We start from the raw sequence: 18,051 nt of genomic DNA on the forward strand, positions 1-18,051 counted from the left end.
ATATCATATTAGGTTTCCTTTCTCCCGATGTGGCTTAACTATAAACAAGATTTGAAGGTAAAAAAAATATGTATCTTTCCTACAAGTGTGCAATTTGATTTAAGGAATTGCAAGAAAGTGTCACCTCCCTCACTCTGAAATATATTACCTTCAAATCCAAAGATTTGCATTGCCCATGAACATTATTAATATTTGAAGCCAGGCACTGTAGCAGATATATAAAATAGAAATCAGGCTAGAAGAAAAATGTGGTAAGATCACAGAACAACAGTTGAGGATTGTCCACTTTTTATGTTCTTTCAGTAGGCATTATTACTTGTGTCCATACTAAATTGGGAATGGAGAAGAGATTTATAGTATAATTGCACTTTGTACTTTACAACCCCATTCAATGGTAACTTTTCAAACTCTAGTTATGCAAATTACTTTATTTAAACCAATCTTGCAGTCTTTTGGAACAGATATATTCACATGTACTCCAAAAGCCACTGAACTGAAGTTTATTCCAAAATACATAGATGTGAGATTAGAGCATAAAACTATCCACTTTCTTATGAAGCAGAGTTTAAAATGATTATTCTTAATAAGTAGTTTGAGATTTGTAGCACAGATTAGATCAGCAAATTTAGAATTGTTATCTTGTACATTGTAAAAGAGATTTAAATTCTATGGAAAAAATGGCAAAAATGGAAATAGATCTTCCTCTGGAATTATGTAACAGAAAGGGAATTCACAGATCTCTTCAAAGTAGAAAGTAAATAAAAATAAGGCAGTCAATGAATAAATAATGTTATAAATCACTTTGCAATGGCTGGCTGTAACCTAAAAAGGTGCAATTTTATTTTTAAGCACTCAAAATCTTTCTCTGCAGAGTTTCTCAGAAAGCGAAGTTGCCCCTACACTTCCAAATAAATTAATTACACAGCAGAAATGCTACAGACTTTTACGATGAAAATTTTAGAATGTGATTATTTTAGTACTAATTTTTATTTAACTATGATTCTTTAAAAAATTATCTTTCAATTACAAATCAGTTACAAGGTTTTTTCCTTAACATCTAAGAGTAATTTAAAGACATTGAAAAGGAACTAGAAGCACTTCTGAATAAATGCTTTGGTTACAAATATTCAAATATTTATTTTATAGATATGAAAATATGTGGAAACAAGCTTACAAATACTGGGCAGTATACCTGAAGTAGGCTTGCATATTATTTCTTTTCAATCTTAGAGAAAAAAATTAAATAACATTCTGGATGGATAACTAAAATCCTGCAGGGTCCCTTCTGGGTCTAAGTCCCCTAATAGCAGCGATGCCTGAGGCCAATACTACATTGTAGAAATTAGGTGTAGTGCAAATTGGATTTTTTTTATTTCAGAAACATAGTGGGTTTACAGAAATCTGCTTTTTTCTCTATTTTGTATGTCCATGGTTTGCTAAATATCATAATGTAAAACATTTTCAGCTTAACTAAGCACAATTATTTTAATACACTAGTTACACTTCATATTAAAAAAACTATCAATGGTTTCTATTCTTTTAATACATGTGAAGGTAAAAAATATATCCTAACAAGTTCAGTTTATCACATGGGGTAAAGAAATAACTAAAATCCATTGCCTAAGAGACTGGATTTCAATATATTAAGTTGTTGATATTTTCAAGCAAAATTATCCTGATTTGGCTTATAATATGCTAAATTAAATTCATAATAACGTTTGGACTTTAGATTCTATAATGATTCTATAAATCTATTTCTACATTTTGTAAGCATTGAATACATATAACAATAATAGATTAAATAAACAGCATCTACACGAAACTTTTTATAAATAATATTGATGTGACAATGTAAACAAAGTCATAAATGTTAACAATGTCTAGTTTCTGTAAAAATATTGGGACTGTGGAATATTTAAAAAAGATACTTCATATTTGATTCACTCTGAATAATGGAGAGAAATGTAATCAGCATAATTATAAAAACTAGAATACAAAGAGCATCCAAGACCATTACTCACTTTTCTTGGCAATTTAAATGAAATAACTATTGTATTTGATGCTTAAGAATAGTATAACCAACATAAAAGGAATGTATAGTCAATTGTGGGTTAACACCTAGTTGTGCAATGAAATGTCTGCAATTAAGGAGCCAACTCAGAGAGCAATAGCACTCCATAAAGTTGGAGTCCCTCAGCAGGTTGCAATCAAAACTTTTATAGAAAGCAATGTGGCAAGTATATTAGTATTGTGTAAAATTGTTTAATTATATGCCATTCACAGCAAGTATACAAATATTTATTAATTAAGGCCCCATGCACTCAATGAGATTATGGCAGCTAGGTGTATAGACCAGTTGTTGGTTTTAGTTTAAATACTTAATAGGGCCTAAGAAGTTAAATCAAATACCCCATGAAAAACTGGTATTTAGAATAGAATAGAATAGCATTTTTTTTTATTGGCCAAGTGTGATTGGACACACAAGGAATTTGTCTTGGTGCATATGCTCTCAGTGTACATAAAAAGGATTTTAAGATCCTTTTCTAAAAGGATTTTAAGATCCAATTCAAAGGGAGTGTAGGAAGTTAGCACCCACCCCTCCTAGAAAAACGAAATATTTTAGGAAATATTAAAAGGGCAGAATATTTCCCCTAAAAGGGAAGCAGTAACTCAGCCTCCCACCTTTTTTAATGGGCCATTAAGACCTGAGCCAGTCCATTTTACATAACAAAGGTAGGATTAGCCCTCTATTGATCTAGCAACAGAACTCACCACATGGCATCTGGGAAGATTACATCACCTACAACAAGGTTCAACCAAGCCTGGAACTCAAGACATATCCTACAGGAGTTGCCCCTGCATGGCCCCATGGGAGTTTGACAACCTATCAGAATATAAACACAAAGTCAAAGCCCAACACCAGGGCATCAAACCAAAGCACTCTCAGCATCTTTCCCCTTTTCTGCACAGGAACTCAAGCCATATGATCCTGTTCATCAATAAACCACCTTTCCAAGCAACTTCCATGAATCCAGGGTCTTTTTCCCCACCTGGAACTGAACCCAGTCATAAGTATTTATATATTTCTAAGTTTGTAAAGGTCTATTGTGAAGTTTATTGGGGGGAAGCAAATGATGGCACACATGTTCAGCTACAGGTATGAAACAATAACATTTGGATGACTTACATCAAGGAACATTTCATTAATTTAGAGTTGCAGTTTGCTATCTATACCACTAGTGATTTATTGTATATAATTGAACTTTTATTGACTATCTTGCATTGTAACTTTTTTCCTACACCATGACATACCACACTGCTACAAATTTAATTCCTCAAGGATTTGAAGGTATGTAACTCCAATGAATATTGTAGATCGTATTTTATTATTTAATTATAACATTATTAAAATAATATTATAGCAAGAGCCAATTGGCTAGAAACCCAAAACTGAGCTCTAGTCCCCCTTTAGCCATGAAAGCCAGCTGGGTGACTTCAAGCTAGTTACTCTCTCAGCCCAACCCACCTCACAGGGCTGTTGTGGGGAAAAGAGGAAGAGGAAGGAGTGTTAGGTATGTTTGCTTCCTTGAGTTATTGTTAAAAATGATAAAAGGTGAGATTAAAAAAAAACCTAGCACCTGAAGAAAACCATAGTACTGAAGAAACCTTACCACACAAGTGCGATAGCATATAGTTATTAAAAAAGTGGTAAGGTCCATAGAAATACTTTTTAACCGTCATCATTAGGATATTTTCCAATACATTATGTGGCAAGTGTCAGGAAATTGCCTCCATGCAAGGCACCCCGTTTATGGCCTTGCAAGGGCTATCGAGCCAGAGGCGTCTTTCACGTGTTTCTGCTTTCTCAAGATGCGCCTTAAGCAATTCGAGGGCGAATTCTTCCGATTTTCCGCTCACAAATCGGCGCATCTCAAGCACGAACGGCAACAGCAGCAGGGCTCCCCCCCCAAAAAAAAACCCCACAAAAAAACCCCAACCAACAGCAACCTTCCGCCCCACACTGAGTGGGGTACAAAAGCGATCGGGGAAAGCTTTTTCTAAGTAAGCTCTACGCTTACAGTTTAGCTCATGGCGGATTCTCCCGACCTGTATGCCCTGTAAAGAGGTTCAGCCTGCCCAAAGTAGCAGCATTTGCGGGCGCCACAGCCCTTCCTTTTTCCACCCGGGGAAAACCCCCATCCCTGCCTCTACCACGCGGCCTCCGATCCCGAAGGGAAGGGAGACGCGCCAAGCCGACGATTTGGTGGCGTCCACCGTGGGAAGAAAAGGGGGTGGGAGAAACGTGGGGCGGAAGCGGAGAGAAAGAGCACCAGAGTGGCGGAGTGTCCCCTAACGGCTTTATCCACCAGCTCATAACCATGGGGAGGTGGGCGGGGCCCAGAAGTGCACGCGGGAGGAGGAGGGAGACTGGAGGGGGGGGGTGCGTGCGTTCCGTGCATGCGTGTGGAACCGCATACTGGAGTCTTTTTTTTTTTTCTCGAGCGAGCGCGCGCGCGCGCGCGCGGCGGCAATGGCTGGACTTCGTCAGCCAGCCCGCCCGGCGCCCCCCCTCCTTTCCCTCCCCTGCAGATTCTGTGTCCCGGGTGGCCGCAGCAGTTCCTCGGGGCCCAGTGTCCTTGTGCGGAAATGACACACGGTCCCGTCACGTCACGCGAGAGCGGAGCGCGCGGACCCTCTCGCACACAGATACACGCGCGCACACTCGCACACTCACACAAAGCGCCAAGGGGGTGGGAAAGCTGGGGGAGCCAGACACGGCCGTTCTTTTTTTTTTTTTAATTATTATTATATTTATTTATTTAAAAAAAAAAACCACCCACAAACCCACCCGAGACCAAGAGTCCCCACCCTCCTTTTTTCCACAGTGCCTAAGACGGGAGCCAGGTAAGCCCCTTCCCTCTCCCCAACTTTCTCAGCTCGGGCCCCGAAGCGGCCCCCGCGCGTTATCTCCTTGCGGTGCGCTGCCCGGATGACTCGCTCCGCGGGCTTGGAGAGCGGGCGCGTCGGGCGGTCTCCCCTGCTGGCGCAGAGTGGCTGTGGGAGCCATGGCTGTGCTTTCGCGGCCGAGCAGCCCGGCCTCCGCCACAACCACCACTACCGCCCTTCGGTCAGCGGGAGGAAGGAAAGGAAGGCTATTTCCCTTCCTCCCGCCGGGCTTCCAGCTTCCCCACAGAGGGGGGGCTCCCGCGGGATGGTGGGGGCGGGGGCGAGGAAAGGAAAGCCTTGTGGCAGCTGCCGCAAGCAACGGGAAAAGGGAGACGCGCTGCTTAGGAAGGGCCGGTTGGAAAACGCGCTTCAGCGGGTAGCCAGCGAGCCCCGCCGTGGCCCCAGTCCGCCTTCTCTCCAGTTTGCTTCAAGTCCCACCTCCGCCGTTCCCGTTGCCTAGAAACTGCTCCCCGGATGGCAACGGGATCCTCTTTTGCGACTACTGGCGGGGGCCTGGGGGCTGGCACCGGTGCTGCGCCTGCCGACCGCCGCACTGTTGCCGATTAAGTTCTTTAAAGTTTCTCTCCTTGCCAGTCAAGTCTGCGAGGGGGAGGAAATTGTGCCCCTCGGGTCGGCCATTTGGTGTGAGGGGTGGGTGGGTGGGTGAAAAAAAATAGCCACGTGACCCGAAGCGCTGTCTCGCAAATCCTGTAAAGGGAGGGGTGCTGAATGTCTTAGCGCCCTAGGTTACATTTGCGACAACCATGACCTGGATGACTGAGAAATCTACATACTTTTAGGTTACTTTCCCTTCCTGGACCAGTTTTCCTGATCTAAATAGTTCTTTCGGGAGAAGTGCTGGGCTCTTTAGTCCTCATGGTCGAATTGGCCAGAGACTTAAGAAGTAACAGAGCTGAGCAAGGTAGATGGGGAGCTTAGAGGAGCAAGCACAGAGGGATAACTTCGAGGCCAACTTTTATGACAAACTGGCCTGTTCTATCCGTAGATGGAACTTGCCGTAAGGCAGAACCTGCTGAAAGAATACTGCAAGATGGTGCAGGCAGAAATAGGGACTTGGTAGGGAGGATTGGATTGGTAGGGAGGATTGGACCAAGGGAATTGCAGTCCTTTGCACTGAAAGGCAGTCAAACGGGTCAGTCCTAGAAGAGATCAACCCTGACTGCTCTTTAGAAGGCCAGATCCTGAAGATGAAACTCAAATACTTTGTCCATCTAATGAGAAGGAAGGACTCACTGGAGAAGAGCCTAATGCTGGCAAACATTGAGGGCAAAAGAAGAAGGGGACGGCAGAGAACGAGGTGGCTGGATGGAGTCACTGAAGCATTAGACGTGGGCTTAAATGGACTCCAGAGGATGGTAGAAGACAGGAAGGCCTGGAGGTCCATGGAGTTGTGATGGGTCAGACAGGACTTCGCAACTAACAACAAAGGGAGGATTGGAAGTTGTGGGGTCAATTTGAGATGCTGCTGACTCCAGAGAATAGGAGAGCGAACGAACAAGCACAGTTGATGCTCCACTGCCCCCAGTTGCTGAAGCATCTGTGCATTGTCTTGAGAGGGCAGAACAGAGCGGTGAGGATTGAGTATCCTGAACCCGCTTACAAATGCCACGTTTCATACAACACATAGGCAAACAATTTGCCTCTTTAGTTCATTGCCCCTGATCGGTCTTGCTGTCCTGAATTCTTTTTAGTATTGGCTCAACAGGTGCAAGCTTTTTAGCTGTGGCTGAGATTAGATTTTTATGAAAAGAGGACATCATAAGAGTTGTTGCTTGAGGCTCCCCAATAGGGATCTGCATTAGCTTTTCCAAGGAGTAGGACACATTTTAATTCCTCAGGAAGCCATGAAAATTTCATGTGGCAAAAAAGCATCTTCGCTTGCTTGATTTGGGCACGCAGAGATAGCTGTTATTTCAACTAAGCAAGTGAACGTGGCTACTTCTTGCAACTGCCATTTCGTTTGGTGATCAGATAGTCACACAGTAGCTATCATTATCACTACTGGAGAAAATGGGTTTTTTTTTAATTTGTGGAGAACATCTAAGAGGCTCAAGCTACCTGGGAATTCCTTTGTTGTGACAGCTAATGTTCATACACATTCCCTATTCAGGTAAATGCCAGTGGTAGGGTAACTGGAGTGGCAAGGGAAGTAATATCTCAGACAGCTGGCTTTTCCCTCCTTGTCCTCTTATACTTCATTATTTATACTTATATTTATTATTCTGTAAGTTTATAATAGTATATTGTAGGAGCAGTGACACCATAAGAATATAGAAGAGATTTTGGGTAATGGAAACTGGCTAATGATAGGCTTCTTTACATATTACATATGTTAATACCTTCACAGCATTTATATCAATGTAAGCATGAATAGGATTACATCATAATTGCTTGCTGCACATGTTTATGAAAGTGTTTTGTAACAATTCATAATATTATATTGGATAATATGGAACTTTGGATGGATCCTTTCACTATCACATGTGCACAAGTCCATAATCTTAAGGAATTGTATTATAATACTTAGTCATAAGACATTATTCTTGAAAAGAAATGGTTTATTGTTAATGCCCTTTAAAATTCTTTGTAAACCCCACAGTTGGCACCATTTTCCTCTGCTTTTTAGTAATTTTATTAAGAATTATAATTACAATAGCAAAAAACCTGAAACAAACTAAAAAAACCTAAAAGAATAAAAAAAGTGTAGAAAAGAAAGAAGAAAATGAAAAATTGAGAACCAGAAAAGGAAAAAAAAGAATATAGCAAAAAAAAAGAAAGAAAGAAAAATATATGTGATAAAGAAGTGACTTTCCATATTCATCACAAGTATAAATAATTTTCGGAACTTATCATGTCTTAAAATATAGCAAATGATTTCTTATTCCCATATCTAATATCTTTAAATCCATAAAACACCATCATTTCAGTGTTGATGCCAACAAAAGTTCATGAAAGTTTTCAAAGATAACAAATGGATTTATACAAGGAGTACTCAGCTTTCAGCCATTTGTTTAGTGACCGAAGTTACAAAGGCAAAGAAAAAATGATTTATGACTGTTTTTCACATGACCAATTCCAGCTTACCCATGGTCACATCATCAAAATTTGGATGCTTGAGAACTAGCTCATATTTAGTTAGTTAAATATGCTAACTAGCTCAATGGTTGCTGTGTCCCAGGGTCATATTATCACCACTTGCAACCTTCTGATAAGCAAAGTCAATGGGCAAGCCAAATTCACTTTACAACCGTATTATTTTGCAATTTCAGTTATTCACTTAACGGTGGCAACAAAGGTCACAAAATGAAACAAAACTCAGGTAACTGTCCTACTTAGCAAAAGAAATTTTGGGCTCAGTTATCATAAATTAAGGACTACCTATATTAGCGTTAATCAAATAAACCAGCTTTATATTTCTTCTAGTAATCATAATCTTCAGTCCATTCAAATTGGATTTCTTTTCATTTTTCTTTGTACTTTCTCATAAAATTCTTCAAAACTTTAATGAGCCTCTTGTAAATCCAGTATCGGAAAATTATATAGGCCAGTCTCTTCGTTATTTGTATATATGTTTTTTTATTAAGACATCAGCTGGCTTCTTTTGTGTATCTAATGTAATATCTTTTTCCACATCACTCTGATAGCCTGTTATATTAAAATCCACTTTAAACTTAGTCTTGATTTTGTCAACTAGAACTTCTTCCTCTTTCATAACATCTTTTAGACACAGTCTATCTATAGATGCGGACACTATTAAAATTAACTTTTGGGTCAGTTATTTAAAAATATCCTTCAATATGTCCAGTCTTAAAATATTTTGCTTCACTCTGTAACTGTAAATTGAATTTAAGTGTTGTTCTCCTTTAATTGTAATCTCTAGTTCCTTCTAGTTCCCTCTAGTGTTCAATTTTTAAAGTCTTACTTTATTACAGGTAGTCCTCGACTTATGACAGTAATTGAGCAGGAATAACTGTCATAAGTAATTACAGTCATAAATCAAGACACTGTAATGACTGGAAGTAATTTTCCATCATTTTTGCAGCTGTCGTTAAGCAAACACTGTGGTTGTTAAGTGAATGCTGCAGTTATTAAGCAAACACAACTTTTGTTAAGTTTTTACCATTTTTTGCCAGAGCCCTGCAAAAATCTATCATGAATCACAGTCACATGATTGGAATACTATGACTGGTCATAAAGTTGGTTGACTGACATGTCATTTGATCTCGGGGGAGGGAGGGGCAACATGATCATTTATGACAGAAATGATATGGGGATTGCTAATGGACTAAAAAACACCCATTCCATGCCTGGCATAACTTCAAATGGTCATAATATGTCCATTAAAGTGAGGATTACTATTTTGTTTTGTTTTTTAATTCAAAAGAAAAGAATTTTTTCACAGGAAGGATTTTGTATTAATTATTAATTCCAAATCTTATTTCAAATGGTTTCTTAGTTCATTTGTAACTTTCTAAAATTAAAATTTTAATTACCCTTTTGTTGCTTTGGTATATTGGTGCTATAACCAATGTACCTAAAATCTCCCTTCAAGACCATTCAACTGAATAGGTGAAATTGAAGAATAAAATGGACTGAAATAGTGTATGTGTAGACCAGGAGGGAAGCATAGATTTTTTTGTGCACACTATACACTTTTGTTTCTCATGAATGGAAGTCTGATCGCCTAAATAAAGCTTGAGAAAAACAAGGAACCATCCATGAATGAATCTAACTATTAACTTAATAGACAAATGGGTGTGTATTTAAATAAACAAACTACTGCTATATATTATGTCCCATAGTCTAAAGAACATATTAGCCTGTTTCCATTAAGAGTTATGTCAAATCCTGGTGACATTTCAACCAACTGTTCCACTCTATTGGAATAAAATTAGAAAAGGCTTATTTAGTGTCAAAGCAATGACACGTGTATACCTTCATACACAATAACCTCATAGTCACTGAGTAAGTAAAGACTTCCCACTGATGATTTGATATCAGACATACGATTTTCCTTACTAGGAAAAAAGGAGGGGATATTTGCAATTGTTTTCCTCCCTATTTATTTAAAACACATAAAGGGATGTCATTTTATGTTGTAATAAATGAAAAAGAATGGACTTAAAGCCGTTGCAGGGGATTGGAAAATGCACAGCCACTGACTATTTCTGTTGCATACTTCTTTTGTTTGTTTCAGATATTGGAAAGAATTTATCTCAACAGCTAGGACCCATGGCAGCCTAAGTAATTAGAATGAATATAAGATAATCCTTTTTCTAACAAAGAACTAATTGTTCCAAAGGAATTTACTAGATCAAATGTATCCCTAAGATTTCCAGTCCAATGTTAGTTTCTTGAATGCAGAGTTCTTTTTATGGAAATAATTGCTCCAAATCTCTTTTGTCTTTACTTAAAAGCTACTCTAAAAAGCTTGATATACCTGTAATAAAATTAGAAATAGGATAGGAAAAAAAAGAAAATATCTTCCCTCCATCCCCCACTAACTTCCATTGTGGAAAATCAATTTAATTGAAATGACTTTAATGGAAGAAGTCTCATTCACAGGAAGACTCAGTTGGATCCAAGTCTGTCATGAATACATACACTATTAATTCTTCTGTTTAGATTATGAGTATCTGTGTTGCTAGTCTCTGAAAGAACCAATACACCAACAACAGCTTTGATGAAATCTGGCACTTTTGTAATTTTTATATTCTTAATAATATTAATTCATGACCGAAGCAACATATTTTATACTAACCTACCAAACAGCACAAGCAAACGTTGCCCTTGCATAGAATTACAGTATATTGTTGCCTAAAACTTAAGTATGGCCTACAACTTGATGTACATCTTACTTATGCACCAGAAATGCTACATTTGTGTCATGGATTTACATTGTGCTTATGTCTTGTCTTCTATTTTTTTCTTGTTCTATTCATACAGAGGAACAGAATATGGATTCAGCTGAATTATTTGATGATGAAGATAATACTGACGGTACTGTTCTTTAAATATATTTCCTTATCAAATTATAATATTTATGTAACCAAAGCCAATATTTATTTTGATGTATTGTAATAATGAATTGAGCAGTTTAATGTATAAATGTTATTTTTTCACTCTACTATTAATGGGTTTTTTAAATTTTTCTAACATCTTATGGACATTGTGAGAAAATGGAGATTTTATACATATTCAGTTCTAAATAAAAATAGATGATAACCAAGCACTTTTATAATGAGAAAGTATTAGCAAAATTATGATTGGAAGGTTCACTGATTCCTTGATAAAATCTTGATCATGCTACTGTCCTATATCAGCAATATAAAATATGCCTGAAGGAAAATGTAAAAAATATTTTCAATCTGAAGGTCAAAGTGAGTCCAGATAAGATTTGAGGAGGGTCATGGACCCAAACAGATAGGTCTATATTTCAACACCATCTTACTATAGACATATAACTTCTAGCATACATTCATAAGCAAAACATTGAATTCCTAGATTAGAATTTGCATATTCATTGTAATCGTTGTCATAGGAGATTGATTTAAAGCCTGATTGAAGCTGGTGTGGGATTGGTTTTTAGAAGAAGGTTGCAGTTTTTGAAATTGAAAGGTTAGATTTTTTTTTCTTTCCTTCAATGCCCTATGTCTTTTCCATTATTATTAGCTTAACATATTGCCAGTAACTGAATTTGATGTAAAATCTTGCAGAGATTGTAAAATTCTCCCTTTTAGGGTTTCTTTTTTTTTAAATCAGTTTTTTCCTATAGATGGGAAAAGGTAAGGTTTGAAAAGAAGGAATGGACCTCCTAGATGTTTTTCAGACAAGTTGAGGCCAACCATGTGGTTGCACAGATGTGCACACCCATCAACTAATATTTTGAAGCACCTTTTGATTTTATGACAGTATTCGGTCTTTTGGGGTAGGAGTCTATCAGCATGGCACATCTTGTCTTTGGAATCTTTGCCCACTCTTTCTTGCAAAAGCGCTCCAAATCTGCCAGATTTTGAAGGCATCTCCTGTGCATAGCCCTCCTACAAATCATCCCACAGATTTTCAACTGGGTTTGTGTCCAAGCTTTGTCTTTGTCATTCCAAATCTATGATCTGTTGGTAAAGCCATTTGTTTGTTGATTTGGAGGTATGCTTTGGGTGATTGTTGTGTTGAAAGGTGAAATTCCTCTTCCTTGTCAGCATTTTAGCGGCGGCCTGAAGATTTTGTGTCAAAATTGACTGATTATTGAACTGTTCATAATTAAAGCCCCAGTTCCAACTGAATAAAAGCAGCCCCAAAGCAGAGTGGTGAACTTTTGGTGATGCACAGTGTTGTTTTTGCACCAAATACGCTTTTGGGAATTATGGCCAAAAGGTTCAACCTTGGTCTCATTAAACCATAAACTTGGAAATTGTTTTGTACCCTTCTTTGACTGATACCTTCCAACAATGAAATCCATTTGATGCTTTGTAAACTTTTTGCAGACCAGGCCTTTTGCTGTAAGAGGCAACTGAATAAATATCAGAAAAATCCTACTAAAACAGCTGAACTTTATATGGGCTTGATCAGAATAACTTGAATTGATGGCACCTGTGTACTGACTATTATTTACCATCAGTTTGAATGTGATACTTAATTCTGAACACAACCACATCCTTACTTATAAGAGGACGTGCACGCTTATGCAAATATGTGCATATTATTGTACTTTTTTTTTTTGTTATTTCCCCAGAAAAAAAGATTTCAGTTTGTTTTTCAGTTGAATTGTACAGCTTATATATTATGGTAAGGGTGGAAAAAATTCTGATGTTATTTATCTTGGCTAATTATTTTACATCTGAAAAATCTGGCATTTTAATAGGGATGTATAGACTTTTTATATTCAGTATATGTATGAGTGTATACAATATCCTCGTTCTATTCTCTTCAGGTTAGGCAACATAATACAAAGTGCAGAAAAGCCCTTCTCTCTCCCCTCCCCCCCCAAAAAAGAAAGAAAGGCAAAAGAAGTGGAAATCTAAGTAAGCTGATCTTACTCCAACACCATCCATTATATTTTTTTATATCCACTGTATATCATATCAAAACACATGCCTGGAATCAGTAGTTTATGAATTTCCCATCTGTGATATCTGTGTTACTATTTTTCTTTAAATTAGGTATTAAAAATAATATGAAAGGAGAAACTGATAAAGAAGATGAAGTGCTAGACTGTTCTGTGATTTCAAAACCTGAAAAAAATTCACTGGATGGTTTAATAACTTGCCTACAAGACATCAACAAGCGAAAACGAACCTCATTTGGTTTGGATGGTTCAGGAAATCACAAAGAAATCCTGCCAAGTGTGAAAAAAAGAGGCATTACACAAGAGGTAACTTCTTGCATACAGCACTTTAAATATATTATTTTATCCTTCTGGAATTATTGATAAATATACATTTACGATATACATTTATATCAACAGTGAAGTGTATTTCTTTAGACTGAAATAATTTTTGCTGTGAAGTTCAGTTCAGTTCTTGCATTATGGAAGTAACTACTATATACTATATAAATAGTGTATGTGTATGTATATATATATATGTGTGTGTGTGTGTGTGTGTGTAGGTCTTTGGTTGTTCGGGTTTTCTCCTGTGTAAAATTGGAAGTGTCTTGGCGACGTTTTGACGAAATCTCATTCGTCATCTTCAGGCTGAAGCTTCCTACCTAAGCAGGGGGTTGGACTAGAAGACCTCCAAGGTCCCTTCCAACTCTGTTATTCTGTTCTGTTCTGTTATATGGACAGGAAATATAGGTCTTTATCATTCTGTTCTGTTCTTTCATAGCTACTGCTAGAGTAGCAGATAGAGGTTGTGGACAGAAAAGCCTTTGGCCAGTTGTGATTATTTCTCAGTTGAACATCTTGGACCTAGAAGCATTCAAGACTATAACTCATAATCTTGTCCTCTCTAGAATAGATTATTGCAGTTTACTTTATGTAGAGTTGTCCTTGAAGACAATTCAGCTGCCACAAAATGCAACTGTTTGCTAGCTCGTCCAACAAATTTATTCCTACTTTGCAGTAGTTGCAGTGGTTAATAATACACCTTTGAGCCCAATTCAGGGTTGTTAAGAAGTCCTTTAAACTTGGGTCGTTACTTTTAGCATCTTCTCCAGGGAGACTCTGCCTGCCATATGCAGTCTAACCAGGAGACGCTGCTAAGATCAGAGATCAAATGGGTTGTGATCCAGATGATCTTATCAGTGGAAATCTTTTTGCTGTTGAAGTTGATTGATTCTAAAAGGCAGAAGTTATCTACCACTTGAATATCTTCATTGTCAATTCTAATATTTTATGGACATTTCATTTGAATTCCATAAGTATTAATGGTACTAATATCATTTTTTTCTTGGCCCTTCTAGTTTTTGGAATAGTACCTCAGATCAGTGAGCATAAAAAAGCATGCATTTATGGACAGATATGCAAGTGTTACCTAGAGAAAAATTTATTGGGAATCTGTTTTAGCTGGCAACCTTAGGTTGACAAGATAGAGAAGCAATATTACATGGGATTTTAATATATGCTGCTTCTGTTATTCTGTCAAATAATTAATTTTGTTTTATTTTTTGAATATCAACACATTTAGGATTGTCTTCTGATCTAAATAGTAAGCAGTAACAAATGCCTACTAAAATAATACTCTGGTTAATGCTAGTTAAATTAAGATTAATTTAATTGCACTTAGTCAATAGATATAATAATTTATGATTTAATGGAATGTTACTGACTTTTAGAGAACGAAGTTCAACTAGCCTATCCTACAACTGATCATATGACAAATTAGATTAAATCAGTGCATTGTTTAAATTCAGATAACGTACTACTTGTTCGTTAAGGATAAGTTAAGAATTTATTCAAAAGTATTTTAAACTAATGACCTGTTTGTTTTTTGAAAGGATCAGACCTCAAACTTGAAATGCAGAGATGGATTGCCTACTCAGGAAGATGCTGAACAGCCAAGCAAGAGCAAAAATTCCAGTCTAACATGGATTTGTGAAGAAACTTTGAATAACACAGTTATGCCTTCATATAAGAAACCTCTTTATGGGATCTCTCACAAAATTACAGAGAAGAAGACTTTGCCAGGAACAGAACAGTTTACCACCTTTGAGTTATTTGAAAAGATTAATCCTAGCAGTCCTTCTACTCTTAGGACTTTGAATGAGCAGCGGAAAAGAGAAACAAGCAATATTACTGCCGAATCTGATTCAAATATCTATTCTTTAATACAAAAAATGTTTTATACACTGAATACATTAAATTCTAACATGACTCAACTGCATAGCAAAGTAGATCTGCTGTCACTAGAAGTCAGTAGAATTAAGAAACATGTCAGCCCAATAGATGCTGTTGCAGAATTCAAGCCCCCTCCTGAGTATCAACTGACTGCCTCAGAACTCAAACAGATTATGGATCAAAGTACATCAGGTGGTGATCTGGCTTGCCGATTACTTGTACAACTTTTTCCAGAACTCTTTAGTGAGGATGAATTAAGTAAGGCCTGCACCACATGTGGTTATCTTAATAAAAAGAAACTTGAATCACTTCATCTGCAACTCATCCGAAATTATGTGGAAGTCTGTTATCCATCTGTGAAAAATCCTGCTGTTTGGCAAGCAGAATGTTTGCCTCAGGTCAATGACTTTTTCAATAGTTTTTGGGCTCAGAGAGATATGGAAAATAGTCAACCAGATATACAATCCTCCAGTTTTTATGAGTCTGATCATATTAATGATAAGGATGATGATGAAATTCTATCTATTGATAGAAATACTTCCGTTGCCTCAGAATGGGTTTTTGATGCTCAGGATATAAATGAATTTTTAGATGAAGCATCTTCTCCTGGAGAATTTTGTGTATTTTTGCTACACAGATTGTTTCCAGAACTCTTTGATCATAGAAAATTGGCTGAAAGATACAGCTGTTATGGAGAATGTGGAAAACAAGAACTTGATCCACAGCGACTTCAGGTAATCCGCAGATATACAGAGATTTACTTTCCTGCTATGCAGGAGAGAAAGGCTTGGTTACAGCATTGTGTTCAGCGAATAAATGATGAACTTGAAAGCATGTATATGGATGACAGTGAGAATGAACAGATAAGAGATGATTGCTACGATTCTTCAAGTTTGCCTGATGATGTGTCAGTTATAAAAGTAGAAGATAATTTTGAATATGAAAGACCGGGTAGAAGATCAAAAAAGATTTGGCTTGTTCCCATAGACTTTGATAAACTTGATATTCCTTCCCCTGATTTTGATGTTCCTGTCTCAGATTATCTGTTAAGTAAGGAGCAGCTTAAGAATATATATGAAAGTAGCTTGTCTATAGGTAATTTTGCTTCTCGATTGCTAGTTCACTTATTTCCTGAATTGTTTACCCCTGAAAACTTAAGGAAACAATACAATTGTAGTGGCTCATTAGGCAAAAAACAACTCGATCCTATTAGAATTAAATTGATTCGACACTACGTGCAAATGCTGTATCCAAGAGCTAAGAATGATAGAGTATGGACACTGGAATTTGTTGGGAAACTGGATGAAAGATGTCGTCGGAGAGATACTGAACAGAGACGCACATACCAGTTGCAGCGAAAAGTCCATGTACCGGGACCTGAGAGGAGAGAATTCCTGACCTATGCAATAAACCCAGAACGATTTAAAGAGGAATTTGAAGGGCCACCATTGCCTCCCGAAAGAAGCAACAAAGACTTTTGCAAGATACCACTTGAGGAACTTATTGTTCCTCCACCAGACTTTTCTGTGCCTTCTCTATATTTGCTGTCTGATAAAGAGGTAAGAGAGATAGTACAACAAAGTCTTTCAGTTGGTAACTTTGCTGCCAGACTCTTAGTAAGACTTTTTCCAGAGCTTTTTACTTCAGATAACCTCAGACTGCAATACAACCATTCAGGGGCTTGTAACAAGAAGCAGCTTGATCCTGTCAGACTGAGACTCATCCGCCATTATGTTGAAGCTGTTTATCCTGTTGAAAAGATGGATGAAGTTTGGCATTATGAATGTATACCAAGCATTGATGAAAGATGCAGACGTCCAAATAGAAAAAAATGTGACATATTGAAAAAAGCCAAGAAAGCAAAAAAGTGATATTTTAAGTTTCCAAAGATGGTGACTTCAGTTATTTTGAAGTAGCTTGAGAGGTCAATTGGTTTAGCACTAGGACAACTGATCAATACATTTTTTCTTTCATATGTGTTTACACATGCAGGAATGGGTAAGAAGTCGGAAGTTATAATCCAGTGAGAGTTTTTCTTAAAAGCCCTACTGAAACAAATGCATATGGCGGAAAAATATATTTTATAACTCCATTTTAGTATGCCTTTATGTAGCTTAGATTTCTTGCTGTTTTATCAGTTACCACCTGCCTAAATTGGATCACAAGGAACCGCAAATTATTAGAGTTGATCTAATAATATATCATCTAAATATAATATTTATCAGTGGAAATAATTAGATGTTTAATTTTTAATTAATTTTAAATAGTAATTAATTTCTTTAAGACAGTTCTCAATAGGGACCTTTATCATTTGGAAATTAATCCATTTTTAAATATTTCAAATCTCCAATTTTAAAATGTTATACCTCTTTAAAAAGAATGGAAAATCACAACAATTTCTATGCTTATGGATACTGCTTATATCAAGTTTGAATATTAGGAAAGAAAAAATTTCAAAATCAAGTATTACTTTTTAAATAATTTTTCATTTTGTAGTTGATTTGGTGTAAAAAGTAACATTATAATCATGGGGTTATTTAATGAGTGTTTATGTTAAGATTGTAGTATTGATTTCATTTTTTATTCATATAAATTATTTTATTGTTTTCTGTATAATCTTGATAAAAGAACTACTGGTATGCGTGGAGATTGTGAAATATAGAATCCTACTCTGTATCGGTAAAAGTGGTGCTATTACCTGTTATACTCACTACTTCAAAAAAATACTTGAATTGAGGAATGTGCAAAACACTTAAGTCCATATTATTTTTATCAGTTAAATTACTGCAGCTTTTAAACTGTTTAAA

The 18,051-nt window shown here is 37.0% G+C and overlaps 1 protein-coding gene across 5 annotated transcripts in view; it reads left to right on the plus strand.

Annotated features, from left to right (window-relative positions):
• BEND3 (BEN domain containing 3) overlaps positions 1–18,014 on the plus strand; it is a 48,370-nt gene extending 30,356 nt beyond the window's left edge. The window contains exons 1-4 of one of the 5 annotated variants that reach the window (XM_058174373.1): positions 3,095–3,349; positions 10,915–10,968; positions 13,128–13,339; positions 14,905–18,014. In XM_058174373.1, coding sequence (XP_058030356.1) covers positions 3,304–3,349; positions 10,915–10,968; positions 13,128–13,339; positions 14,905–17,115 — 2,523 coding nt within the window. In that variant the 5' untranslated portion in view covers positions 3,095–3,303 and the 3' untranslated portion in view covers positions 17,116–18,014. Of the gene's footprint in view, positions 1–3,094; positions 3,350–3,384; positions 4,906–5,657; positions 8,288–10,914; positions 10,969–13,127; positions 13,340–14,904 lie in introns of those variants that run through there. The other 4 variants (XM_058174355.1, XM_058174365.1, XM_058174383.1 and 1 more) reach the window with 4 other exon arrangements.
• The last annotated feature ends 37 nt before the right edge of the window (positions 18,015–18,051 follow it).

This window comes from Ahaetulla prasina, chromosome 1 (genome assembly GCF_028640845.1).
Source record: "Ahaetulla prasina isolate Xishuangbanna chromosome 1, ASM2864084v1, whole genome shotgun sequence".
NCBI lineage: Eukaryota > Metazoa > Chordata > Lepidosauria > Squamata > Colubridae > Ahaetulla > Ahaetulla prasina.